At 40.4% G+C, this 25,044-nt stretch overlaps 1 protein-coding gene across 4 annotated transcripts; it reads left to right on the forward strand.

The window, feature by feature from the left end:
• The first annotated feature begins 589 nt into the window (after positions 1 to 589).
• Positions 590 to 24,835, forward strand: tpm2 (tropomyosin 2 (beta)). 4 transcript variants are annotated; one of them, XM_038734057.1, is made up of 9 exons: positions 590 to 856; positions 4,654 to 4,779; positions 10,096 to 10,229; positions 11,254 to 11,371; positions 11,820 to 11,890; positions 14,163 to 14,238; positions 15,484 to 15,546; positions 15,655 to 15,724; positions 17,940 to 18,316. In XM_038734057.1, exons 1-9 carry the CDS (start codon positions 743 to 745, stop codon positions 18,020 to 18,022), a joined length of 855 nt encoding a protein of 284 aa, XP_038589985.1. In that variant the 5' UTR covers positions 590 to 742; the 3' UTR covers positions 18,023 to 18,316. The 4 variants fall into 4 exon arrangements, with proteins under 4 accessions (XP_038589985.1, XP_038589984.1, XP_038589983.1 ...); XM_038734056.1 differs by lacking the exon at positions 17,940 to 18,316 and adding an exon at positions 23,476 to 24,835 and having other exon boundaries at positions 592 to 856; XM_038734055.1 differs by lacking the exon at positions 14,163 to 14,238 and adding an exon at positions 12,522 to 12,597 and having other exon boundaries at positions 592 to 856.
• The last annotated feature ends 209 nt before the right edge of the window (positions 24,836 to 25,044 follow it).

The following is a 25,044-nucleotide window of genomic DNA, read 5'->3' on the forward strand; positions in this document are numbered from 1 at the left end:
ACAGGTTATTGCTGTGCACAATAAAAGTGTTCTTATTACCATTGATTTAAATTCACCTTTTCTGTCTTGGTTATTTTCCAGTTTCAGTTTATTTTCAGTGTTTCCCTCTTCAAGTGAACACTGCATGATATTCTGTCTTATTTTAAAATCAGTTATTTTTCTGTTGTTAACTACATTTAGAAGAATTTCAACATGTATCCTGCTCCCTCTCACTAACTATTTTACTACTTCCACGCTGCATCTAGGCTTATAGGGCCTACTTAAAGGGGGAAATATACTTTTTTGTTGCATCTGTCTTCTCCACTTAGCCTACTTGTGAAGAAGTGTTTCACAGAGTAGTATTGCTACTTTTCCTGAAGTAGGCTATACTTGCTGGCCACATTAATACTTGGAATTTGATTTGTTGACAGTTCTCTCATACTTTTCTCTGTGGGGGAACAAATCTCGGGTTTGATTCCGATGCAAACGGACCTGATTTATTCACAATGCTGAAGTCGGACGTCACGCACGCAGACTGGACAACTCTCGCTGCCTAAATAAGGGCAACGTCCCTGCGCGAGAAAAAAGTCTGGGGCTCGTGCAGCTGGTATTCCATCCTCGAGCTCTCCCCGAGCCGCTCAGACAATCCGCTCGCGCGCTCCTGTCCACCTCCGTCCCCATCACAGACCGGCGCCTCTGTCTCAGTCCGGATAACCAGACACACTTCTTGTCCCTCTGCCGAGAACACACCACCTGAAGAACCATGGAGGCCATCAAGAAGAAGATGCAGATGCTGAAGCTGGATAAGGAGAACGCGATAGACCGGGCAGAGCAGGCTGAGGGGGACAAGAAGGGAGCGGAGGACAAATGCAAACTGGTAAAGACCCCTTTGTCACCTGGAGCCAAAGACAGAGATTTTCCTAGCACTGCTCTTTGTTCCTTTGGTTGTAAATATCGTGAAATCAAATGCGTAGAAACTTTTTATTAATGGAGACCTTTTTAAAACAATGTTTCAAATACGACTAAGGCAATAAGAACATAAAAAGGGAACTCAAACTAACAAGAACTGTAAAACAAGAGAGGAAGAATCTTAAGCAGGTCTGGATATCAAGGGTTATATAGCACTAAAAAGAAAGCAGCAGCCTCGTTTTCGTTGGAGGCATGATGGATGTCATCAGTCTTTGCACCATCAGGGGGGGGGGGGGGGGGGCGGTAAAGGCCCAGGCTCAGAGGGGGTTAACAACTCCGAAAGATCACTAGATGATCATGGTCCTTTCTGGTCTTTAGAAACACACTGTAACTTTTGAAAGAATCTTTTTCTCTTGTGAGTTCTGCTGCTACAGTCTGGCTTGGTCTGGTATGGCCATAGATTCTGCTGCTCATCTAAAGGCCTGAAGGAAAAATGCCTCACTCAGTAAATATCTTGGTCACAGTTCTTTGAGAACAAATTCAGTTTGTAATTATTTTTTGGAGACATTATTTGTTATTAGATAGTGGACAGGTGCCTTAACACCTAGGCTACCAAAGTGCTCCTGGAACAAAATGTAAGGGATCCTTATCAATATAACAATCCCTTACTATATATATATTATGTAATAAGATGAGGCCTGATATGGAACCTTGGAGTACGCCATACTTCACAGATAGAATGATGTTTGCACAGGGCCGTAAAAGAGATGCCCAAATAAACAGAAAACGCTCTCTCAGATAAGGAAGGGATGTGTCTGTAATCTTCACATGATTCCCAAGACACTGACTTTCATTTTCATCATCAATTGCATCTTTTGCAGCACATAGATCAAGACTTTGAATGGCAAACGTCCACAGCCTGACGTTAGGTAAGATAATCAATCAGTGGCCTTCATCAACTAAAACCTTCAAACAAGTCCTACCTGCTCAGGAGTTTTTGTAAGTTCAGTACAGAGAACGTTCTCAAGTAATTCAATGAATGAATGAATGAATGGATTTTGCACTTCTCATTCTTCATGCAATATCAAGTTTGTCCCAGAGAAAAGATCATTGGGACATAAAACCCTTGTGAGCATGAATGTGCACAGGGCTGAGACCAAATGAGGTCAAGTCCCCCCAGCACACCCCCATCTGAAAATATTGTTAATTACAGAGATGTTTTATACTTATTCACTATTTAAAAAGCCTTCCCCACACTGCTACACAGACGGACAACACTGTCTCTTCTATGTATTTATTATTTGTTGGCCTGATAGTAGTGGAAGGCAAGGCATGGCCCCAGTGACTGGGTACTAATTATGTTTGCTACATGCTTTGACATGTGGGTGTATAGCATTTAGGTTTGTCTTCTGGCTCGGACTGTGTGAAAGAGCTGGATGAAGACTGGACCATAGATTGGACGGTGAATGTTTAATAAATGAAGCAGAGCCAATCACACTGACAGCAATGAATCAGCGACCGAAGAATCGGCTTCTCCATAAAATCACAATGTCTGGATGTTGCAGAGCGGCATGACGTCAACACACAGTGGCAGCAGGGTGATGTTGCTCCAGAAACGGACATAGTTCTGCTACGTCTATTCTCAGCACAACATCCAACACCAATATTCACCTAACTCTCTTTCGCATTTGAATGAACCTACTAGCTGCATGTTCCTCTCTACCTGTCAACTGGGCACCGAAACGCCACACAGAGGTCATGCAGAAAAACAGCACTGGTCGTTATAATCAGTAACTAGAGGCTTCTCTCTCTCTTTCTCTCTGTTAGCTATTGCATACGAGGATAATGTTTTCATGACCATTCTGGCCTCTTAATAGCGCTGCCTATGCTTGAGGTTGATGTGTTACGAAGCATTTAGTTTAACATTGATGGGTTAAGGGGTCAAGAACTTGCTTTCATATCTATGGAAACATGGACTGAGGTCCAAAGTCTGCATCCTCACAGACTTGATGTGATGATGGTGAACATGTCTTGGAGGGCTCAGTGATTCCAGAGGGTGGACATTTGAATTCAGCCATAGAGTGACCAACCAACCAACATCATCATCATCCAGTACACTCAGACTCAGCCGACCCCTGCCGAATCCAGCTCCAGATACCTGTTGTGAACCCATAGATGACTTGTAGTCTGTCCTGTGCAACTCCACAGAGTAACTGACAAAATCAAATAGCAATCAATGAACAGAAAGCAATTTTTCAGCAATGCAACTGTCCATATAGCACATGTTCCCAGAGGACTGCAGCTCATAGCTGTTACAATGCCTGCACAATCCCTTCTCTCTGCACTTCTCCCAGCATTGAATGCTGCCATGTCTATTTCGGTATTGCCTCTAAAGACCCCCACCTTCTTTGAATTGTTGCTCCTCTCAGAAAGACAGTCAAGGCTGTTGGTTTGAGGGGTACTGTAGACTGTAGGATCAGGACTGTCCCAGGCTATTTGTGACTGAGAGGCCTTACATGGCTACAGGCTGGGAGAGACTGTCAGAAGTGATATAGAAAGGACATTTGTCCAGGGGACATTGTGGTCAGGCCACATCACTGTCATTTACAATTGGCTTTTTATAGTCCTTGAAGCTGTTGTTGCAAATGGCAACTCGCTGAAACAATCTTTGGAAATGAGTCACCGGATTACAAAGGCCTAAATGGAAGGGGCTCAGCTTGGGGTGAACAAGAAAATGCTCAGCAATCAGTTTGTTAGACTGAATTTTCTGTTATGGCGTTATTAAAATATAAAGGGTTATTCTCATGGGAGCATTAATATGCTCTGGGGATTTCATGACAATCTGCCAATTAGATCTTCAGTGTCCCAAATCGTAAGGGCTTGTCTTCTGGGGAGCCTTGAATTTCATAGCAATATGCCTGTTTAATTAATTGTTAATTAATTGTGTGTGATTTGGTAGGAAAAAGGCAAGTTAGTTTGCTACATGGGATGGGGTGGTGATGGCGCAATGGATAAGACACATGCCTTTGGTGTGAGAGACCTAGGTTCAATCCCCCACTATGACCCATCCACCACAGTGTTCCTGAGGAACACTTAACCCCTTGTTGCTCCAGAGGCGTGCGACCTCTGACATATGTAACAATAGTAAGTTGCTTTGGATAAAAGCTTCAGCTAAATGAATAAAGCTAATGTACAATTCAGACACCAAACGTTTGAATTTATTGGATGTAGTCCACAAGGGTGCTAAGCCAGGAGAGGAGAAATTCTTCTATGAGATGGGCCTTTCAAACCTCACTTGCCTGATTTCGGAGATAGTGTATTGCTTTAAGGTTGGGAATGATGGTGGTGAAAGATGGCTGAATGCTAAAAAAGACAACACTGACTTGAAGCACGAGAGGTGATGTTTTGACCTTTTTAAATGCCATCTTTAGCAGGCTAACCCTAACAACAGGTGGGGCCAAGACATTAACCCTGTTCTCTGTCAGTCCCGAGCTTTGTATCTAAAAACATTCGCCCTGACCTCCTCCTGGTCCTCCTCCATCATTCATTAATCCAAAATGTATTTGGCAGAGCAAATTAGGAGTATATGTACTTTGTAGGAGAGAGGTTTGGATAGAGAATAGGTGTGTGTATTATGCAGTTATTCTTGGAATAAATGAATCAATATCCTTTTTGGTTGTGCGTGTCAAAGACAAGCATCTAACTGTCTGACATGTGTGGTTGTGTGTGTGTGTGTGTGTGTGTACTGTGTGTTGGTGTGCTTAGCTGGAGGAGGAGCTGCTGGGTCTGCAGAAGAAGCTGAAAGGAGTGGAGGATGAGCTGGACAAATACTCCGAGTCACTGAAGGATGCCCAGGAGAAGCTGGAGCAGGCGGAGAAAAAGGCAACAGATGTAAGTGAAGGGTGCCGATGCCAGGGGTCACATTACTGCAGAGAGGGAACTATATTAAGACCCCATTAACCTATTGTACTCTGTCTGGTCACATCTGATCCCTCACACAGTACCACAGGTGTCATGTTGTTGATTGCATGTGATTGTGAAATGTTTCCTATATCACTACTCAAACTGGCTCCTTCAGGTGTTTAACTTGATTTACTGCACAGTTGTAAATTTAGAGCATCAGTGGCAGTACTAGTCCTATAAACCAGCATAAATATGCACAGGCCAGTTTGTTACTGTCAGTCAAACTTTATACTCCCACCAAATCGTAGATGACCAATAATCACAACCACCGGCTGAATTACAGGAGTACAATTTAAAGCGGGTTGTGCTGAATCTCCAAAGCGTCATCATTAGCTCCTGCTGAGTAGCAGGCTCCCTGCTGACAGCAGCAGCAGAGACGGTATTAAATCTGTCATGTGCTGTATCAAATTTTACCAACATATCATAAAGCTTGTCCACACCTCAAGGCAAATGCCTTCTATTCTAACCAATCTGGAGAGCCTGGGGTAGAGGATTTGGTTTCTTGAGTGCTTGCTTGGCACCAGCCTGTACAGATGCCGCAGCTTCTTGGAACCACGTGGAACCCCTTTGAGTTGCTTTCTGGACAACTGCAAACTGTGCAATAAGATAAAAGTATTGTTTGGTAACAGTTTGTATCATGCACCAATATTAAATTTAAGTTTACTAAACTGTGCTAGATTCTATAGGTATTCTCCTTTTCACACAGTGTGGAATATTACTATTACTAGATTACTACTATTACAGATGTCCGTATGAACACTGAAACAGGCTTTGCTTAAATTCTATTAACACTGGCCATTAAAAGATCCATTTCTGATGCACGTCCAGTGAATGTGATGGGGGACAAAATCCACACTCCTCCTTCCATGTGTGAAAATGTATTCCAATATATATGAGAAGTTAATATCAGGACACAGTTCACGCTCTTCTCTCACTGCATCCATTGCAGCTTAACAGTGAAACACACATTTTATACTAAAAAGACTGTAACTTATAGATCTCCACTTGATTTGTATAACTCGGACTGCTGAAGCCTCATATTAGCTTCAGACACAGTCACAGCTCATTACCCTTTGACATTTTGCCACAGTGCTAATGTCAGTCTGTCTGCCTCTCTCTCTGTACCTATGTCCCTCTTGGTATATAGCACACTACTATTCAGACCCTCCACAGATGAGTTTGTGATTGTAAGAATCATTTATATATAACAAGAAATAATATATAACAAGAAACAATTACAAGAAATGTAACTAATCTCTACATGAGCACTTGTAATTGTGAACTGCCCTGAAAAAACAATGTTCAACTAAGGAAAATGCTTTCAGATTTGAGAGCCATTATGAGCCCAGATCAAATGCAGTCACACTCCAAAGCAAACCACATTTCTTGCATGTATGTTAATGTTTCAGGGACCGGATTTCCCCTAAATTGGTCTTCTCAGGCAAAGCTTGTCCCAGGCTGTGGTTGACCTCAATAAGCTTCTCTAATTCAAATCCTTAACCTTCTAACTAAATACCACGTCTAACCAGAAACACCTAACTAACCATTTGATTGATGTAACTTGTTGGAGTAGCTACACACTCTGGGAGGAAGTACTCGCCCATATATTCACTGTAAGTGTTTTGGTAACTCTCTACCCTGTCTTGGTCAGTATAATGTTAGTGGTGTATATTGCCTCTAAGCTTAAACTCAGAATATGCTATAAAGCTCAGGGCTAGTCACTCTGGATAGTTACGTTTCCATGAGTTAAGAGTCAAAGCATTTATGACCAATTATAGTGCAAATATTAGAGCGACACAAGAGTGAAGACTCACTGTATTGGTCCTGAAAGCCGTGGGACCTTCCTGTATGCAGTGTTACTGTGATGCTACCAAAGATGGAAAAGAATTAGAGCAATGCATGATTTTGTTTATGTTTCCACTGCTTACAGGAGTCTGCTACTGGCGGTGGTGTTCACTCCAACACGAACATCTCTGCCTCAGGACATCGAGTTGAATATTCCAAGTGTGATACTAAATGTGCTTTATTACAGATAAACATGTGTCACTTACAAACATTTCAGCATTTACATTGCCGGTAAATGCTATTTTCAACTCTACCTCCGCCCTTCTGGTCTTCTGACCAAAAAGCGTTTCACACTACACGTCACATTCGCCCCATTCACACACCGATACACCAATGTATCCGATTAGTGGACAACCCGCTCTACCTCCAGGCCAGAGCAGCACAGATTCAGCATATATGTAAAATGTGTAAAAACCAGTTGACTGACATTATTGTGAAACCACTGCCACATACTGGATGTCACAGAAGGCTTTAAGGCAGCTCAACACAGGTATTAGTGATAACAATAATGCACAGCCACACAACACACACTAAACTGTAACAATTAGTACAAGGTAGTACAGGTTCTAGACCTCAGCTGTTTTATCCTTATTAAGACACTTAAATGTCATCTCCCTTTCTCACTACAGCTCATGTCAGTTTGTCAGCAGCCAGCAGCCCCACCACAATCTCTTCTCTAGTTAATATCAGTGCTATATATTTAGTGTGATTGTAGCATGCACTACTACTAAACTATACTCTACCATCAATATCAATTTATTATTTTTTTATGATTATTTGCATTGGATTGCAATCTATGGGAGAGTGCATAAAATCTTCAATACCTCAAATACTAGCCTAATAAAGAAATAATACATGGAAGAAAGATGCCCCATTGGGAAACAGCACGAAATTTTGTTTTGCAGCAGTCACCTGCATTTTCTTCTATAAATACACATTCTATTATTATTTGAGATACTGTTTAATAATAAATGGTGCTGTATAATAATATGAATATATCAGTATTAGTATATTAATATACTGTTAATGTGGGACTTGGAGAAGAACAACCTTTTCCTCTGAGACACCTGACCATCTGCTGATGATGACCCAAGCTCAACCTCCCTGGTTACCCCATGTTAAAAAAAATGCAGCAAAAGTGCCCTACTGAATGACCCTTTCGTAAATAAAACAAGGTAATATGCCCTCTATGGTGGCTCAGTGTGCAAAAAACATGATGAAGGGACGGGATACTGTACAGGCATACCGAATACTGCCCAAAATCCCAAAGGGGCCCATAGAACTTTGTTATTCTATAGTCAAAGTTACGCTGCGTGGAGGTTTTGTTTCTGAATCGATCAATCGAGAATACCGATCGTCTATGCTAGCTTTTGTTGACGCTGAAAAGACAAGAATTTCGAATGAATACGAGTCAATGTGCAACGTTCCGTTTGTGCGCCCTGTTGTCCCACCACGTGAAGCTGGTGCCCTTTTTGTTTTTTTCACCCCTGCCCCTCAGACAGCCTGAGTCCGCCACTGCTCCGCGGCAAGGTCATAGCCAGGATACTGAGATCATGGGTCTATCATCATGTTCTTTTTCTGTATAAAGAGCAAAGAGGCAAATTAAGTAACCAAATTTTAGGTCACTAATTGTTCATTTCAGAGGATAAATGAAGAAATAAGATGACTAAGGATTAATACTAATTCATGCTCACCTGCCGGGTCCCGTGTTTCGCGTTGCATGCGGTTTCATGTCAATATAAGGGGCTAATCACTTTATTTTGAAACTGTAACCGGAAGGATCATGCGTCGATTCCGACCTCTGACGCCGTTGCCACGGAAACACCGTGACACCTAGGAGCAGCGGAGTAGAGTGTGCACAGCATGGCGTCCTTGACGTCCATAGACGCGGTGAGAAGGAAAATCCAAAGTCTGCAGCAAGTAGCGTACGAGGCGGAGGACCGGGCCGAGATGCTGCAGGGGGAGGCGGACATGGAGAGGCAGGCCAGGGAGAGGGTAACACACCGACACTCTGCTCAACACCGGAGACCGGAAGCCTGGGGGACTCATGAATGAACGGCTGGTCCATTCTGAAAGATGAAAAACAATCATATATTAGATGTAGAACAGTCCTAAAATCAATACCGAGTAACTTAACACTAATTGAAACTAAATCTTAAAGGGAAACGTCATCTTGTCACGCAAAAAGTACTAAAAATATTTGCGTTAGTGTGTAAGCAGGCTTCCTGCAAGTGAGGAAAAGACAGTATAGACAGAAAAGACAGTACATGTCTCTTACTAAAATATTTAAATATATTTCAGCATGTGGTGCATCCCTGGGAATAACACCTAAAATGGATCTAAAATATTGTTCAGAATATGACTTTCCAAGGCCTTGCCCCCCAATGAGAAGTAGGCCTGCCAATCCAAATGCCAGTGTACAACATTTCATTGCACTTTTTCTCTAATTGTTCAGACACAAGAATCATAAAACATAAAAAAAAAACCAGTTTTTTGTACTTAAATGTGCTTATCACTCATTCCCTGGGCCTCTCTCCATCACAGGGTGAGTAAAATAGATGACTCTTCAAAAATGTGTGGTCACATGACCAATTTTGTCTATGGTTGCTTAGAAACAAGGGTTGGCTGAACTTCCCCACAGGCTCAAATCACCCTGCTTTCCCCTACAGTCCACAAGCTGACCACAGGAGGTGGACAAAACCCAGAGTTAAAGTTATTTATATTTATATTTTGGTATCATAGCATGACAGTAAATTAGACTTTCAGTGTGTATCCCAATGTAAATTGGCTGTAAAAACATTCTTGATTTAGGAAATGTATAGTTCTTTTATTATCTAAGGGTGATTGTGCTCCTATAATCAGACAAATGTGCTGTTCGGGACTATTGAAATGTCCATTTCACAGTCTAACGGGCACTCAGGATTCCTCCATAGATGTTTAAAGAAGAGAGAAGAAAGAGTTTTTCTCTGTCAAAATGTCAAATTCTGTTACTGCAAAAATGACATCATCATGACATCTTTTGCTCTTCTGGACTGACTTCCTTTTGGCTCAAAGAGTTGTTTTTTCTTCTTTGTTTCTTTCCTTGTGTTTTACAATGAGCCAAAGCTTTACTTTACATAATTAACTAGCTATTAGTCGCTATCAGCATGGTCTCAGTTGCACTGGAATAAGTCTGTGTGTCTTAGGTATTACATTGCTGATTTTATCTGTACAGACGTGTGACCTGGCCTAGTGTCGCATATTAGCCACATCAAAAGAAGCTTTAAGAGTTAAAGAGAGTTAAATAAAGATACATGTTCATCTTCTGTCTACTGGCTAGCACAGACTGTTGTGTGTGTATATACTGTATATACTGTATGTATCTTGTATGTATAGCATATTGTGTGTGTGTCCCTACAGGCAGAGGCAGAAGTGGCATCTCTAAACAGGCGTATTCAGCTGGTGGAGGAGGAGTTGGACCGAGCTCAGGAGAGACTGGCTACTGCTCTGCAGAAGCTGGAAGAGGCTGAGAAAGCTGCAGACGAGAGTGAGAGGTACAAGATCTTAACACTCTGTGTCCCAGAGTTTGCTTGGAATGTGGAGTTTCAATAGAGGTTTTTTTGCCCCGTGGTCCTCTTGCGGTCTGGCGCTGTTTTTTGGACCAGCTGACATAGCTGCATCTTGTCTCTTTATCCCTCCGGGATAGTCTCTACAAACCCTGCTACTAATGAGACAAATTAGTCCCTTAGTCAGAGGTATTAAAGAAGCAAATCCAAACACCCTTCACACCTCCAGTTTGTAACACAGGCCTTCTGCTATACATTTGAAGTCTCCAACCCCAAGCTGAGATAACTCCGATGACATCACTGTGACATCATCAGGGTAGTTTTTCTCAGACTTGATAAAGCCCGTACTCAGACAAAAAACACATTGTACGTTATTTTTACAGAATGAGTAGGACTCACTACAGTTCAATTCAGTTTAATTCTATTTTATTTGTATATACCAGCAATTCATCACAGACGTTATCTCATTCCGTACTCTTTGTAATATTATTTGCAAAGACCCAACAATTCCCCCCATGAGCAAGCATGAGCAAGCATGAGCAAGCATGAGCAAGCATGAGCAAAAACTCCTTTTTAAAAGATACCTACAGCAGAATCTAGACTCAGGGTGGGTGTTGGGTTGGGTTGAGAGATAGGGGGAGAAAGAGAGAGAGAGGAAGAGCACACAGTGGCACAATACAAGTTCTACATAGAAATTTAAAGCGGGTTAGGGGTTAGCCAAGAAGACTTCCTGTACAAACAGCGGGGTGGCACTGGTTGTAATACAAATATCAATAAAAGTAATAATAGTAATAATAATGATAGCAATTGTAATAGTAGTAATAATGATAATAATAATGATGATAATAGGACTAATAATAATTCCAGACTACACAGTTGAATCTCCAAACATTCATTAGTTTGGTGTAGGTAGAAGTTACAGCTAGCGCCAGAACGAGAATACTGAATATAATCAGGCATACAGTAGTTTCTGACTGACTGCTCATTGTTGTCTGTCCCTCTTGTCTTTTAGAGGAATGAAGGTCATAGAGAACAGAGCAACAAAAGACGAGGAGAAGATGGAGATCCAGGAGATGCAGCTGAAGGAGGCCAAACACATTGCTGAGGAGGCCGACCGCAAATATGAAGAGGTGGGGGAATGACCGATTTCTCGTGGTCTTTGCATGACATCATAGACATGATCTGTGTGCCAGTTTCACACTACAAACAAATACCACGCACCTGTTGACACAGGAAAAGGGACTGAAATGAAGAGTTAGGGATACTAAGAATAGGAAAAAGTCAGATCAGAAATGATGATGTAATTGTGTCACAGGAATAACAGCAAATGGTATAAAGTAATAAACTCACATTTTAAGAATCATTCATTATTTCTGTACATTTTCTATAATCATTTTGGTGAAGGGTAATAAGTTTACCACTTAGATTTGTCATAGTGTACACACACAGTACAGTATGTAGTATAGCGTTGGAACACAGTTGAGACTGTGTAGATCCTCTTTCTGAGCAGGGTAAGAAAAGACAGAATGGTGATGTTGGTTAGGAGGGCTCACTTCAGTGTGTGCTGAATGTCTGCAGGTTGCACGTAAACTGGTGATCCTGGAAGGGGATCTGGAGCGTTCAGAGGAGCGTGCTGAGGTGGCCGAGGCGTAAGTCAACACCTGCGCCATGACAGCTCACGCCGACACACGAGCCACTGTGCATTATTCATGCTGCCATGGTAGAGATCATGTGATCACTGCTATGACAACATGTGATCTTACACATTCGCTTGTCATTAATGAGTGTCTTACTTTACAATAATATCATCCTCTAAGTGTTTATAGTAGTAGTAGGAATTGAAAGTGCTGCATGGACTCAAGTCACAATGATTCTCTTGCAACTAATGGTTCAATAAATTGATTAATCATAGAACAGAGTAAACCAGCAACTGGAACCTAAGTTGGGAATTTTTGCTTTAGAAATGACCTAAAAGATTAATCAATTATTAAAGTTTTTGTCGATGATTGTTCACCTAATCATTTCAGCATTAGTGCACATTATTCTGATACTGTAGCGTCATGTGTGAATCACAAGCTGCAGGAAATAACCAATGCACTAATCAGATAGAGACCTGGATGTGTGATTTGTGTTCTCATCCTGTGTGTTTTTATGTAATGCACGCCTGGATACACCACCACCATCACCTGTATGGGACTTGTTATTGGTTTGTTATTGTTTTATGGCTGCTCTGCCCACTGTCTCCCGTCACCCCCCGACCCCCCGGACTAACCCCTGCAGGCGAGTGAGGGAGCTGGAGGAGGAGCTCAGGCTAATGGACCAGAATTTGAAGTCCATGATGTGCGGAGAGGATGAGGTACTTACTGTACGAACTCCACCGAGGTCTGATTCTGATCTGCTGCCTTCTGCTCCTCTGACCTGCAGCCTCTCAACCCCTCTCTCTGTTTTCTGTCTAACCTGCACTTACCTTCAAGCAGAACTTTAGTGATAAATCTGGTGATATTCTACATTGTTTTTCTTGTCAACAATTCCCAGGAAAAGACCCAAACCAACAAGAAATTGATTCAAGGGCATAGGTTTGATTATCAGAAGTAGAATGAGTTAGAGTTAAAAAAAACTAACAGAAAATGTAATTTCATGTACTTATATTAACTGAAATTGGCATTATCTTTATTTGTTTATTTATTTATTTCAGTAGTTTGCCTTCGGTTGATTGAGGTGTGAGATACGGACAGAAAATGTGGGAGAGATAGAGGGATACGTTGTGATCGAAGTTCAGTCATCTTTTTAGGAGAATGTTGACTGTAAATCAAAATGGAGATGAAATAGGGTTTTTTTGTACACGAAACATGCAGAGGAAGTAAGGAGAAACTTTTCAGCCCTGTGTACTGTCTGCAGAGCTTCATTTCAGGCTGTATACATGCCCAACAATGTTTCTTAGCTGCTCTTAGCATGCATCATTTACCAGGAGCTCTAGACCACCGCAGCTTAGACAATAGGTTCGATGACGCTGCTTGAAAGAAATCATTATTTAGCTTTGTTAAAATCATGGTTTTGATTTCTAATAACAGGTGCTGTAGTGGATGCTGTAGAATAGGAAAAGGAAATCCCAGGAACCGGCTTCATTTTTTTTCAGAAAAATTGATGAAAGAAACACTGAATGAGAGATTGCATTGAACTACAGAAGCAAGTAAAACAGAGGCTGGACAGGAAGTGACACGATGACTCAGCACATCGGTGAGCCTCACTGCTGCACTGGGTGACGTGTTCCTTCATCACCACGAACACACACACTGTAGTTTATTTTGACTCAGTCCCACACACACCGTCCTGCCGCCCCAAACCCTCACTAGAGCACATGTGAAATCACCCGCTGCTGAAAATAGTTTCCTCCTGTGTGTTTGATAAAACTATGGTGAGCAGCTGTTTTAGGAAATTACTCATCCTTTTTAAGAAAGTAAAAAATTAATTTGTGAGGTGTTTTCAAAGATTTAAGCTTTTAGCTGAGAGCCACGTATTGAGAGATGGACTAACACATTGTTGGTTTGTGTGTGCACCTGAGATTTGTTGACAATAAGTAAAATATAGAATAACAACAGACTTATACTTTAATTTGTGATTTATCTGTATCTTAATTTTGGCTGTAATCCGCCATCCTTCCAGGTTAGTATCATGACTACTTTGACCCCGCTGCCTTCATTTTCCCTTTAAAAACCCTTGTTCTCTGTCTTACTCAGAGTCAGATATAAACAGATCTGTTTCATGATAGATGTCCATCTTCTGTCTCTGAGTAGGACAGACAAAATGTTTATAAAAATGTTGGAGTGGTCCTTCCAACGGTGTCCGGGTTTGATCTCTTCTGCCGTCCTACCTTTCAAATCACTGCTTTCTCTTGCTTTTCCTCTTTCTTACGTTGCTTAGTAAATCAGGTGACCTTGAGGAAGAGTTGAAAAATGTCACCAACAACTTGAAGTCACTGGAAGCCCAGGCTGAGAAGGTACAGTAGGAGCTGATGGGCATTCGGCCTCAGGACTCGCCAGTCTGTATGTGCTGTCCATACTGAAATCTAGTTTAAAAAATACTTTACGCAACAAGTCATTGAACACATTCAACAACACATATGCAGGAATTTTTGAGGATCCTGGAAATACCTTGGAAACTGCAGTATCTTTGAGAAAAGGTGTTGCTCTGTGACTGGAATGTACTGTAATGAACATACACAAGGGGGACAGGCCATCAGTAACCTACTGTAGAGACATGAAAAACTGTTTAAAGCTGCTTTAAATGATCTTACACTATGTTAATGATCAACCAACAAGTAGCCTCGCCTTGTGCCTCTCTTGTAATGTCATCATTACATTCAAGTCACAGAGATAAGCATCACTTTTTCATTCAATATCATTTATCCACATAGTTACACGTTAGAGATAGTTCATGGTAGCCAGGGCTGGACGATATGGCCAAAAATGTTATCACAATAAAGCGTTTCATATCTTTCGATACTGATAATTATCACGATAAGTATCAAATCGTTATTTCTTTTGAGTGTAAAGGCTGATTTTTGCTGCTGAGTCATGGTGAATGGTTAATTGTGGTTTAAACTCTTCTTTATGGTCAACACTTGAGGCCACACAGTGGATCACTTTACAAATCTGAGGCAGAACATTCAAAATAATTTATGGTAAAATCTTTGTTAACAAATATGCCCGAGAAATAAAAGAAAAGGAAAATGTTTCTTTTCAGTCCTTTAAAACAATAATAAACATCAATAATAATTTTTTTTTATCCTAATGAGTCAAGTGAATAAAATCAAATATTTGTTTTGTTATATTGTTATTAAAACAAATTATATTGCGCTAATTATTGTTATTTTATTGTCCAGCTCTAATGGTAGCATGAGGACAAGTGCTCTACTGTCCTAACATTTTACTGTTTCATTTTGTGTTTCAAACCCAACTATGCATAATTATCTTACTTGCCTTTCTTCAAAATGATTCAAATAATCTTCCAAAATAGAACAGCAAAGAAGTGTATTTGCCATCCATTTATGAAGTCCACCTCTAGTAGTTACTGACCTGCAGTACTGGCTTTGTCTTTCTAATATTTTCTATCTACTATGCGCCCCAAAATACCAAAACAAATTCCTTGTATGTGTAATCCTACTCTGCAATAAAGCTGATTCTTGTTTCTAATTCTGCAGCTGTAAATGTATTTAAATTGCACTTTTATGTTTGGATTTCAGTACTCACAAAAGGAGGATAAATACGAAGAAGAAATTAAAGTCCTTACTGACAAACTGAAGGAGGTGAGATGTTTGTGTTACTCTCCTGCATATGAGCTAAATGATCAGAGAGACTGTGTTAATACATGTCAGACTGCACTGACACATGTTGTGCTGTGGTTTGTGTCGCAGGCTGAGACCCGTGCAGAGTTTGCAGAGAGGTCTGTGGCCAAGCTGGAGAAGACCATTGATGATTTGGAAGGTATTCAACACTCACCTGTTGTCTCTGCCACCAGTAACATGTCTGTTCACTGTCCTGCAGTGAATAATGTTACAGTAGCTAACAGCTTCACTAATCCCAGTTCTGCTGTTGCTGGCTGCACAGCTGTGCTGTGTCCTGCAGTTCTATCTGAGGAAGCCATTGATGACTGGAAGGACCAAATCACCTCTGACTCATTACTAGCCATGAGACCTAGCATGATCTCTGTGGTTTTCACCTTTGCATTCTTATGGCCTCCATAAGCACAGCTTTGTGAGGATCTGTAAAAGTCTTAAGGTGCTCTCAAGTGCCAGCCTGAGCTGATGATGTGACAAAATCTAAAGCGGTGTATAGGACCAACGTATATTTCATCATCTGCCTATGTCTGGTGGCTAAATAGTGCAGCCTGTACACACAGACCCGTACATGCCACCTGCGTTGGTGTTCCACTGTTGATACATCTGTTCCCATTTCCTTTGCAAATGCAAAGCTTTTTGAGTAACAGCCTGATATATTCCAAAACAAACATGCACAGCGTACATGCATGCAGCTGTTTGTATACTACACAGTGTATTTACATAGGCTTGTAAATTTGATCAAACATGTACAGATGTCATGTGCAGTCCGTCCCCACAAACGGTCCTAAATTCTGGGCTTTGAGACGTCCCTTTACACCCTCACAGATGTGTAAACAAAGTTTACATCACACAGCCCCCCCCGCTATATACTGTAGTACAACTTTATTAGTATACTACAGTACTTTACATGCATGCAGTAGAGACAGTAAAATAAGTTAGGAAAATACAAACAGAGAAAAGTTCAAGAAAATAAAAAAGCGTAAAAAAGTGACAACAACAACAACATTCAAACATTTAAAGTGCAGATATGAAATCTGAGAGCAGCTTCCGAATGGCTGCCATGTCAAATGGCTGACAACCAGCAGGGGACAGGTGTGAGCATCCTCTGCCCCTGCCGTCTGCATCACACACTGCTCAAAACAGTTGAACCCTGACGGACTTTACTTTCTGCCATGAACCAGCTAGCCACTTTACAGATTAATATTTTGCACAGAACGCATGATCAGTTATAAAATACTTGGTTAGTAGGTGAAATAGTTCATTTAACACATCATTACAACGCCGCTCACATGTAAATGCATGATTGAAAATAATCCAGGACAATATATAATAATATACCACTATTAGAGGTGCCTTTTGTCTGCATAACAAGTAGTTGTGATACTTTCAGTACATTATGCTTGTAATACTTTTACTTGATTTACATGAATTCTGGACCTTTTTTTTTATTTTTTATAATTTAGTAATTTATTTTTTAACATTGTTCTTTTACCTTTCCTTTACCTTTTTTAAACATTTTAGTTTATTGATTACTGCTACCAACACAGGGTGTTCAATTGAACTTACTACCAGACCACGTTACTCTGTAAAATAAGTATTTCATTGTACAACATTTCATGTAGTAAACAAGTAATTTACTAAAACTCAGTTCAGAGATACCTGTTAGCTTGATTATTTCCATTTTATACTACTTTATATTTCTGCTCCACTATATTTGAAAAAACAACTGTATATGCGAGAAATGAGCTCCATCTTGACCAGCTACAATATTAAAATGCTGCTTACATGATAGATTAATTCTGCACTATGAGTACTTTGAAAACATGTTTCTGCTAATAAGTATGTTTTACACTGTAGACAACTAGTAGAGTAATGAGGGTTGTTTCTGGCATTAAAATGAGATAACAAAAAAAACTAGCAGCGAAATGTCTCTTGTGATATCACAGATAGAATAGATAGATAGATAGAAAAGCAAAAGCTGTTCACAGGTCTTGTTTCCAGGAAGTGTGGACTTCACATCTTCCAGAGGGTCACCTAAATGCACTAATCACATCAATAACAATTTAACGACCTTAAAGACCTTGTGCTGCAGGAAGCGTTTGCCAGGCCCAGTACTGATCCTGCCGTCTCTGGCCTGTGCTAAAGGAGGCGTTGAGTGGAGCTTTTGTTTGTTACTTGTGCTCGGTGGTGTGTGATGACATTTAACAGGGAATCTTGGTCATGCCGTTTGAAGCTGACTGGTTTCAGTTCTGTTTTTATTTAGCTTGTTGAACTTTTCTGTTTCCTGTCCCTTTGCATCATTCCATTTCCGTTCTGTGCATCTGTCTCGGTCCCTTGTCTGTGTGTGTGTCCTCCTCCAGATGAAGTGTATGCTCAGAAGCTGAAGGGCAAGGCTCTCAGTGAGGAGCTGGACCTGGCCCTCAATGACATGACTACACTGTAGCCGCTGCCTCACTTCCTTTCTGCTGCTCCTTCCCTCCTTCCTCTCTGATCTCTTGTCCGCCTGCTTGCTGTTGTTTTGGTCCATTCCACCGTGATTTTAGGGGCTTAGAAGATTCTAGAAATGTAAATGTGCTGAATGCACCCTCCTCTCAGTAATCTGTATCTGTGTTAGCACTGGACTTCACACAGAAGGTTAAGTTACTGCTCACCCAGTCACTGCTGACTTATTGAAATATCCATGTGAACCTGAACCCCCCCCCCCCCTGTAATAAATGTATTAAAGCTGTCTTGACTTTTCTGTCTCCTTCTAGTCTTTCCTTCTTTCTCTTCCATTTACTTTCTCTATTTAACATTTATAAGCAGTGTGAATAATAAACAACTGCTATGTAGCACACCATTATGCAGTTGGAAACAAAAATAAGCATGTTTAAAGTATTTTTTATGCAATTGTAATTAGGGGTGGGAATCACCAGAGGCCCCACGATACGATATTATCACGATACTTTTGCTGCGATTCGATTTTAAATATTTTGAGATATATTAAAATTTATTACCTTTTTCCAACTTCAAAACTTTGTCAACATCGGTTTATCAAAAAGTATCACTTTTTCAGTCCTCTACATGGAGTTTTCTAGTGGATTGAAAGAGCAATAGATTTTGTTATTCCAGTACCAAAAAGTTAAAACTCTCATGTGCAATTTATATAATAAAAGGTTGATACTCGGCGTCCGTGTATCGATACAGTATTGCCATGACAAATATCACAATACTATGCTGTATCAATCCCCCCCCCCCACCCCTAATTGTAATATATATGTATATGTATGTCCTCAGAAATTGTCTGTGACGATTCTCAGTCATCCAGGTCAAACTATGCAAACCTGTTCTGGGACAACTCCTAAATAATTTTAAACCTGAAAATTAGCATGAAATGACCTCTTTAGGGCAAACTAAACTGAATGTAAAAGGGTCAATCTTTATTGGTCAATCCTTTGCTTAAGCAATGCAATGCAAAAACCACTTGTAGTGCTGCGTACAAGTAATTTCATTACAGCGTTGACAAATTTTCTCATTTGTTGTCTCACAGGTAGTCTGCCTTCTCCACAGGAGAAAGAACACCTGTTTGCCCTGAAATCATAATGCCTTTTATCTGATGCAGGTTTCTGACAGTGTAACATCCCCTGCATTCCCAGTCACATGACCCCCTCTTGGATTAATCAAGTCAATTTTATTTATATAGCCCAATTTCTCAAATCACAAATTTGCCTCAAGGTGCTTTACAGCATACAACACCCTCTGTCCTTACACCCTTGAGGAAAAACTTGTAGATTGTAGACATACAGTATATGAAGAATGGATCCAGGAGGACGTCGAGCAACTCTAAACCAGCAAATGTATTGATCAAAACTTCAAACGCATTCACTTAACCTTTAATGATGTATGGTTCTTTTCACACAACGTTCTTTACTTTTGGCATCATGTAGAAACCCTGAGGCACACACACCACTGCAGAATGAGAGAGAGACCACACATGCACAGGGGAGATCAGAGCACCTAGAGAAACACACAGAACATGTTTATACGATCTTGACATTAACACTCGCCAAACATGGTAGATTTCAGCCGTGGCGGGTAACAGTCACTGCCACTAGCCACTTTGGCATGCTGAAAAATTCTAGTCATCTGAAATAACAAACTAATTGCAATTTGACACTACGACACTATAACTCCCATGAGTAGGCTACTGCCTGCACATAGTTTTTGCTCATTGATCCCTTCGTGAACCCTATTGTCTTTACCGACAACACTGTAAACAAGTTGATGGTGTGGAGATCAAACTCGCGGACTGGCCGTTGGACTGAGGGCTGTTTCAGCCTGCCGTTAATTATCAACTTGACCAGCGGCAGCAATAGAAAGCTTTTTTAATAGCAGGAGAATCCAGACCACAGGCGCGTCACTCTCTCCTGCAGTGCCGTCACTTGAGGTGCGCCAAATATGACAGACTTTTGTCGAATAGGCCTATAAAAGTTGAATCTGTCACAGGGCAGCCACAGTCCCTCAGACCTGTAGACCGTCAGCCTCCCTTCTTGTTTTAAGCTGAAGGTATGATCGCTGTCATCACACGTGACTGGTTGCATGCACACACACATCAACACAGGTTCAGTGTCAAAATGTACAGGAGAATGAGACAAAGAGAAAAGGCAGAGACGGAGAAAAGCCAGGAGAAAAGAGCTGTTAAATGCTGTGAAAATACAGATATCTTCATGCTTAAAGGACACGGTGGTGTTTAAAAAAGAAAATAACATAAACTACTAGCAGGGCTGCCCTTATGTCACATCATATTGTCATATCACAACTAGGCTACCTTTCCATGCCAGTTTCAATTCTTCTTTTACACCCATGCAGCACTTTCATTATCTACTATAAGAAGCTACTCTTTTATCTTACTAGACAACATGTTTTCAAAAAAACGAGCTACACACAACCTTATCAGAGCTAATGATAATGTTAGTACATTTCAGCACACCATTTTTCATTTCATTTTGGAATTTATTTGTTTATTTGAAAAGGGACAATGTACACTGATCAACATTCAAAGCACATGTAAGGACACCATAGTCAACTTTAATCACAATTTTCCAACAACAAATATGTGGCTATTGAAAATGCTGTGTGGCTAGTAACTGGAAAGCCACTAGCCACGTTGGCTAGTGACCAAAGTTAATATCATGCCCTGGTTACAACACAAGTGCAGACACTGAGAGCAGATTTCACCTGAGAGTCTTCTGCTCACAATATGATGAAGAGAATCAGTTTCGTTCCTGTTGGCTCATTCACTGTGGGAAACGATGAAGAGGTACTTTTGGACTCCAGAGACAGTATGTTGGATCAACATAGCTGCATGTCGAAGTGTCCTTGGGCAAGATACTGAACCCCAAATTGCCCCTGGTGGCTGTTCCGCCAGTGTATGAATGTGTGTGAATGTTATTTTCTGTTTGAGCACTGTGAATGAAAGTGAGTGAATGGTGAATGCAGATGTAGTGTAAAAGCGCTTACTAAAGGTGCATACTAAAAAAATGGGAGCAAAGAGAGCAGGACAAGCAGCTGTGATACAGGAGTGTGTGACTGAAGGGAAAGTAATTGTACAGAGGGACAACAGTTGCCCAGCGTCATTTGTGGTGAAGTGGTTGGGGAAGGGGATCACAGTAGTAATCTTTACTCATTACCACTGGCAGCATTGCCCAGTACCATTGCTCTAAAAGTTGCTCCGTGTATCATCAGCTTTAGACTGCAGTGCAGTGTTAAAACCAATCCATCAAGAACAATTCTTCAAGGAAAGTGAGACTCACACAAATGTCATTACCATGCTTCACAATTTATCCAAAGTGACTGAGCAGAGAGAATATGTGTAATAAATATTTTGACAGTGACAGTCGAGACAGGAAAGGCAGGGTCTATCTTACCATCTGACGGTCTGTCTGTGACCATCTGATGGTGTGTCAGTCACCGTCTCACAGTCTGGGACCATCTGACTGCCTGATGGTCTGACCAACTCTCTGGTTCAGATGGGCTAGCTCAACAACTGGATGGATCTCCATTAAACATTCCTGTTCCTGTCAGGATGAAATGTAATTGGTGATCTTTTAACTTTTCATCTAGTGCCATCATCAGGTCAAAATAAGAATATGTCCAATTATTATGATCCAATACCTGCAGAACTATGAAATTCAGCTGCACTTTTCTTGCTGTTCTGTTTAGTGCTAATTGTCAAGGATTAGCATGCTAAATTAAGATGGTGAACAGTATAGCAGCTTAACATCTGCATGTTAGCTTTGATATTTCTAGTGCTGATGTTAGCATTTAGCTCAAAGCACTGCTGTGCCACTGCTAGCATGGCTGTAGACCACCTGGTTTATCAGCACTAAATGACAGACGAGGAGGTTGTTTTTCTCGTTAGTGTCTTGAGTGAGGGGCTTTGGCGTTTTCTTTTTAGACACCAGCATATGATTTTGCTGATTGTATGAAGAGTTTTGAGAGAGAGTGAAACTGTCAGTAGGTTAATTCTCAAATCTGACTTTTTGTTTCTAGTGCATCAAAACAGTGGAGAAACACTGTGCGGTAGATGTCAGGCCACATCACACCCACTGTCATATTCTCCCTGCTCGCTCACCTCAGACAGATCCAACTTTAGCATGACTACAGTGATGTCATTTCAGGTGAAGTTCTTGACCTCAGTGAAGGTGACCTGCACATGGCATATGTGTTTTGTAAATGTTCCAACGTCAAGAAGTACGTAGTAAGTAAACAGAAATGTTCGGTGAATGCATGGGAAGTCTTGACCGGTGCATCACTACACCTGCAGAGCCAGGTGCACACTGTGAATAAGGTACTGAGAAAGCTTTGAATGAATACTTGTTGGTGAAGTGAGTGTGTTTGTATGGCACAAGTTTGATAGATTGTATTCAGTTGGATTTACTATCATGTTTGTACTGTACATAAGTGAAAAATGGATATACTGTCATGACACAATTCATAGACTCGCCTGCCTTGATTAAGTCCATGACAAAGGTTGATTTCACTGTGACAGTGATGTTCCAATAACTTGATTTCATTTTCATTTTGACAACATTTTTTGGCCTTTTCCAGCTGAAAAATGTTTTGCACAGTATGAATGACTGAAGAATCTAGTTTAATTCTCTGAGAATTACTTTAAAAACGGTGTTTCATAAAATGAGCTGAAGCTGATGCATTCACTATGTATACAATATGGTACAAAATCATAGGTAATTGTAATTCCCAGTGTAACCCCAGAAGGTGATGATGCCACCTGAACTGCACCTGAAATTGGGCCTTATTGAACCACTGGTCAGAGTTCTAGATGAGGAGTCGGCAACCTTCAAGTACTTTCAAGACTTTTTCTATAAGTTGTCTCAGGCAAAGATCAAAGCCAGTGTATAAATTAAAGGTTCATTTGGATTCATATGTTATTTTTTCTGACTTTATGTGAACAAAAATCAAAGTTTTAGGGGAATAATTGTAATTTTCTATACTTTTTAGGCATAAGCAATTACAAAATAACACTTACTACCCAGGAACAAAAAATGTGTGATCTGACTGATCCATTAACGTAATAATTCATTTTAAAATAATCGATAGATTAACCAATTATGGAAAGAATCATTAGTTGCAGCCCCAGTACAATAAGTACCAAATGATGGATGTATTTTTTTATTATTATGAAATTACAGTTTTGTGAAATGTTATTGAAAAATGTAGTGTAGCTGATGCAGGTTTGCCATGTTCCTGCTTGATTGAGCTTACCGTCTGTCTTTTCAGTAAACCCTCGTCATGTCAAACAGTGCACTGTGGAAAAAGACATGGAGTTTCCACATCTCCAGTTCCACACAGGAAATGTATATGAAAGCTCACCTGTGACTTTGCTTCCTCTTCCAGAGAAACTGGCCCAGGCCAAAGAAGAGAACCTGGACATGCACCAGGTGTTGGACCAAACCCTTCTGGAGCTCAACAATCTATAAAGACTTCGAAGGACAGAGCAAGACCAAGAAATATTTAATCTCCCACCCAAAGCTCCCAGCACACTCCCTTACAGATGGAACCTTAATTTGACATCACCAGTTGTTATTGGAAAAAAAAAGAAATATGAGTTGAGATGGAAATCTACAAGCCCCTGAAGTAACATGAGCAATAATGTGTCTTTAGCTGAAAGCTATTTTGCATGCATCGTATAATTCATCAGAGATGATCTTATCAATGAAAAGTTTCTTGCATGCAAATGTAACTATCTTGGGGGCACTGTCCCAAGAGCAAAGGTCTCTGCTACAAAGGTTTCTCTTGTTTGACCAAACATGATGAAGCTTTTTCTCATTGGACATATCCATGAATGTAGCAGAGCCCACTTGTGTTTTGTCATCTTTGAAGAATAAATGACAGTGAAACTCATACGAGATAGGTGCTACCGCACACAAGAAACTTTTCTCCCTCACACAACAGTTGCTAGAATACACTAGAAACGTTATGTTTTTTCCTGATTTCCCCGTGGTTGATAAAGTGATGCAGGAATGTTCAAATGTCTAAAACTGTCCTTTCACAGTATTATTACTCATATGACTCATGTCAAAGTTTTGCTGAGACATGGACCGTTTGAATTCCTCCAAGGAGACGGCCATTAGCTTCCCTTCCCTTCGAAGTTCTTTCTGTGCTTACACTGAACCAAATCTTAACCATAGTGGGGGCACTTCAGAAAACACCAGAGATTTGTAACAGTTTTGGAGGCACCAACAATTGATGTCTGACTGACGACATTCAATTATTAATGGAATTCAATTACTAATAGAGCAACAACTTGTAGCAATGTAAGAGTGGGACTGCTTCTTTATGTTAAAAGGTGAAATGAATAAAGCTGGGAGCTGTAATGACATATATTGTAACAAAAAATGCATTCCTGAAATAATATAATTCCAAGCAATCTATGATGATGTGGCGTTTTACAGTGAAATTGTTTTACATGTCATGTCTGAAACATATGTCTTAATTTTGTGAAGCACTCTGCCAGGAGGTAACTGTACTGTTGACAAACTGATTGACAGACACAAACTAATCGGTTGCAGTAGTGATTTCTGTCTGAATGCATTTGTGCAAATGATTGATTCCTGATTAGAGTACTTTTTGTTTGTTTTTTACTTTGACATGAAGTAAAGTAGTTGCATTGATTGTTTCTAAGTTGTTACCTATCAGTACTGACGCAAAATCATCAGTGCAAGCCCTTTGAATTAAAAGAAAGAAAGTGACATGATTTCATTGTCGTAGTTTGATATATATTAGAATCAGAATAAGAAGGAGCTTTGTTGCCAAATAGTGTTTTACACATACGAGGAATTTGCTGTGGTGATGACACGTAGACAAACATACAGTTGACATAAATAAATGTAGAAATATATAAATATGGAATAAACAAATGCGAGTTATATAAGAATATTAAAAGAATAGAGAAAAATAATAACT

Source organism: Micropterus salmoides, unplaced genomic scaffold (assembly GCF_014851395.1).
Source record: "Micropterus salmoides isolate LMB-PRFRI ecotype aquatic unplaced genomic scaffold, ASM1485139v1 Ms_hic_scaffold_20, whole genome shotgun sequence".
Classification (NCBI taxonomy): domain Eukaryota; kingdom Metazoa; phylum Chordata; class Actinopteri; order Centrarchiformes; family Centrarchidae; genus Micropterus; species Micropterus salmoides.

Coding starts and splice junctions, on each gene's coding strand:
- tpm2 (XM_038734057.1), top strand. CDS start 743: ATGGAGGCCATCAAGAAGAAGATGCAGATGCTGAAGCTGGATAAGGAG. Junction 857..4,653: donor CGGAGGACAAATGCAAACTG/GTAAAGACCCCT, acceptor TGGTGTGCTTAG/CTGGAGGAGGAGCTGCTGGG. Junction 11,891..14,162: donor CGTGCTGAGGTGGCCGAGGC/GTAAGTCAACAC, acceptor TACGTTGCTTAG/TAAATCAGGTGACCTTGAGG.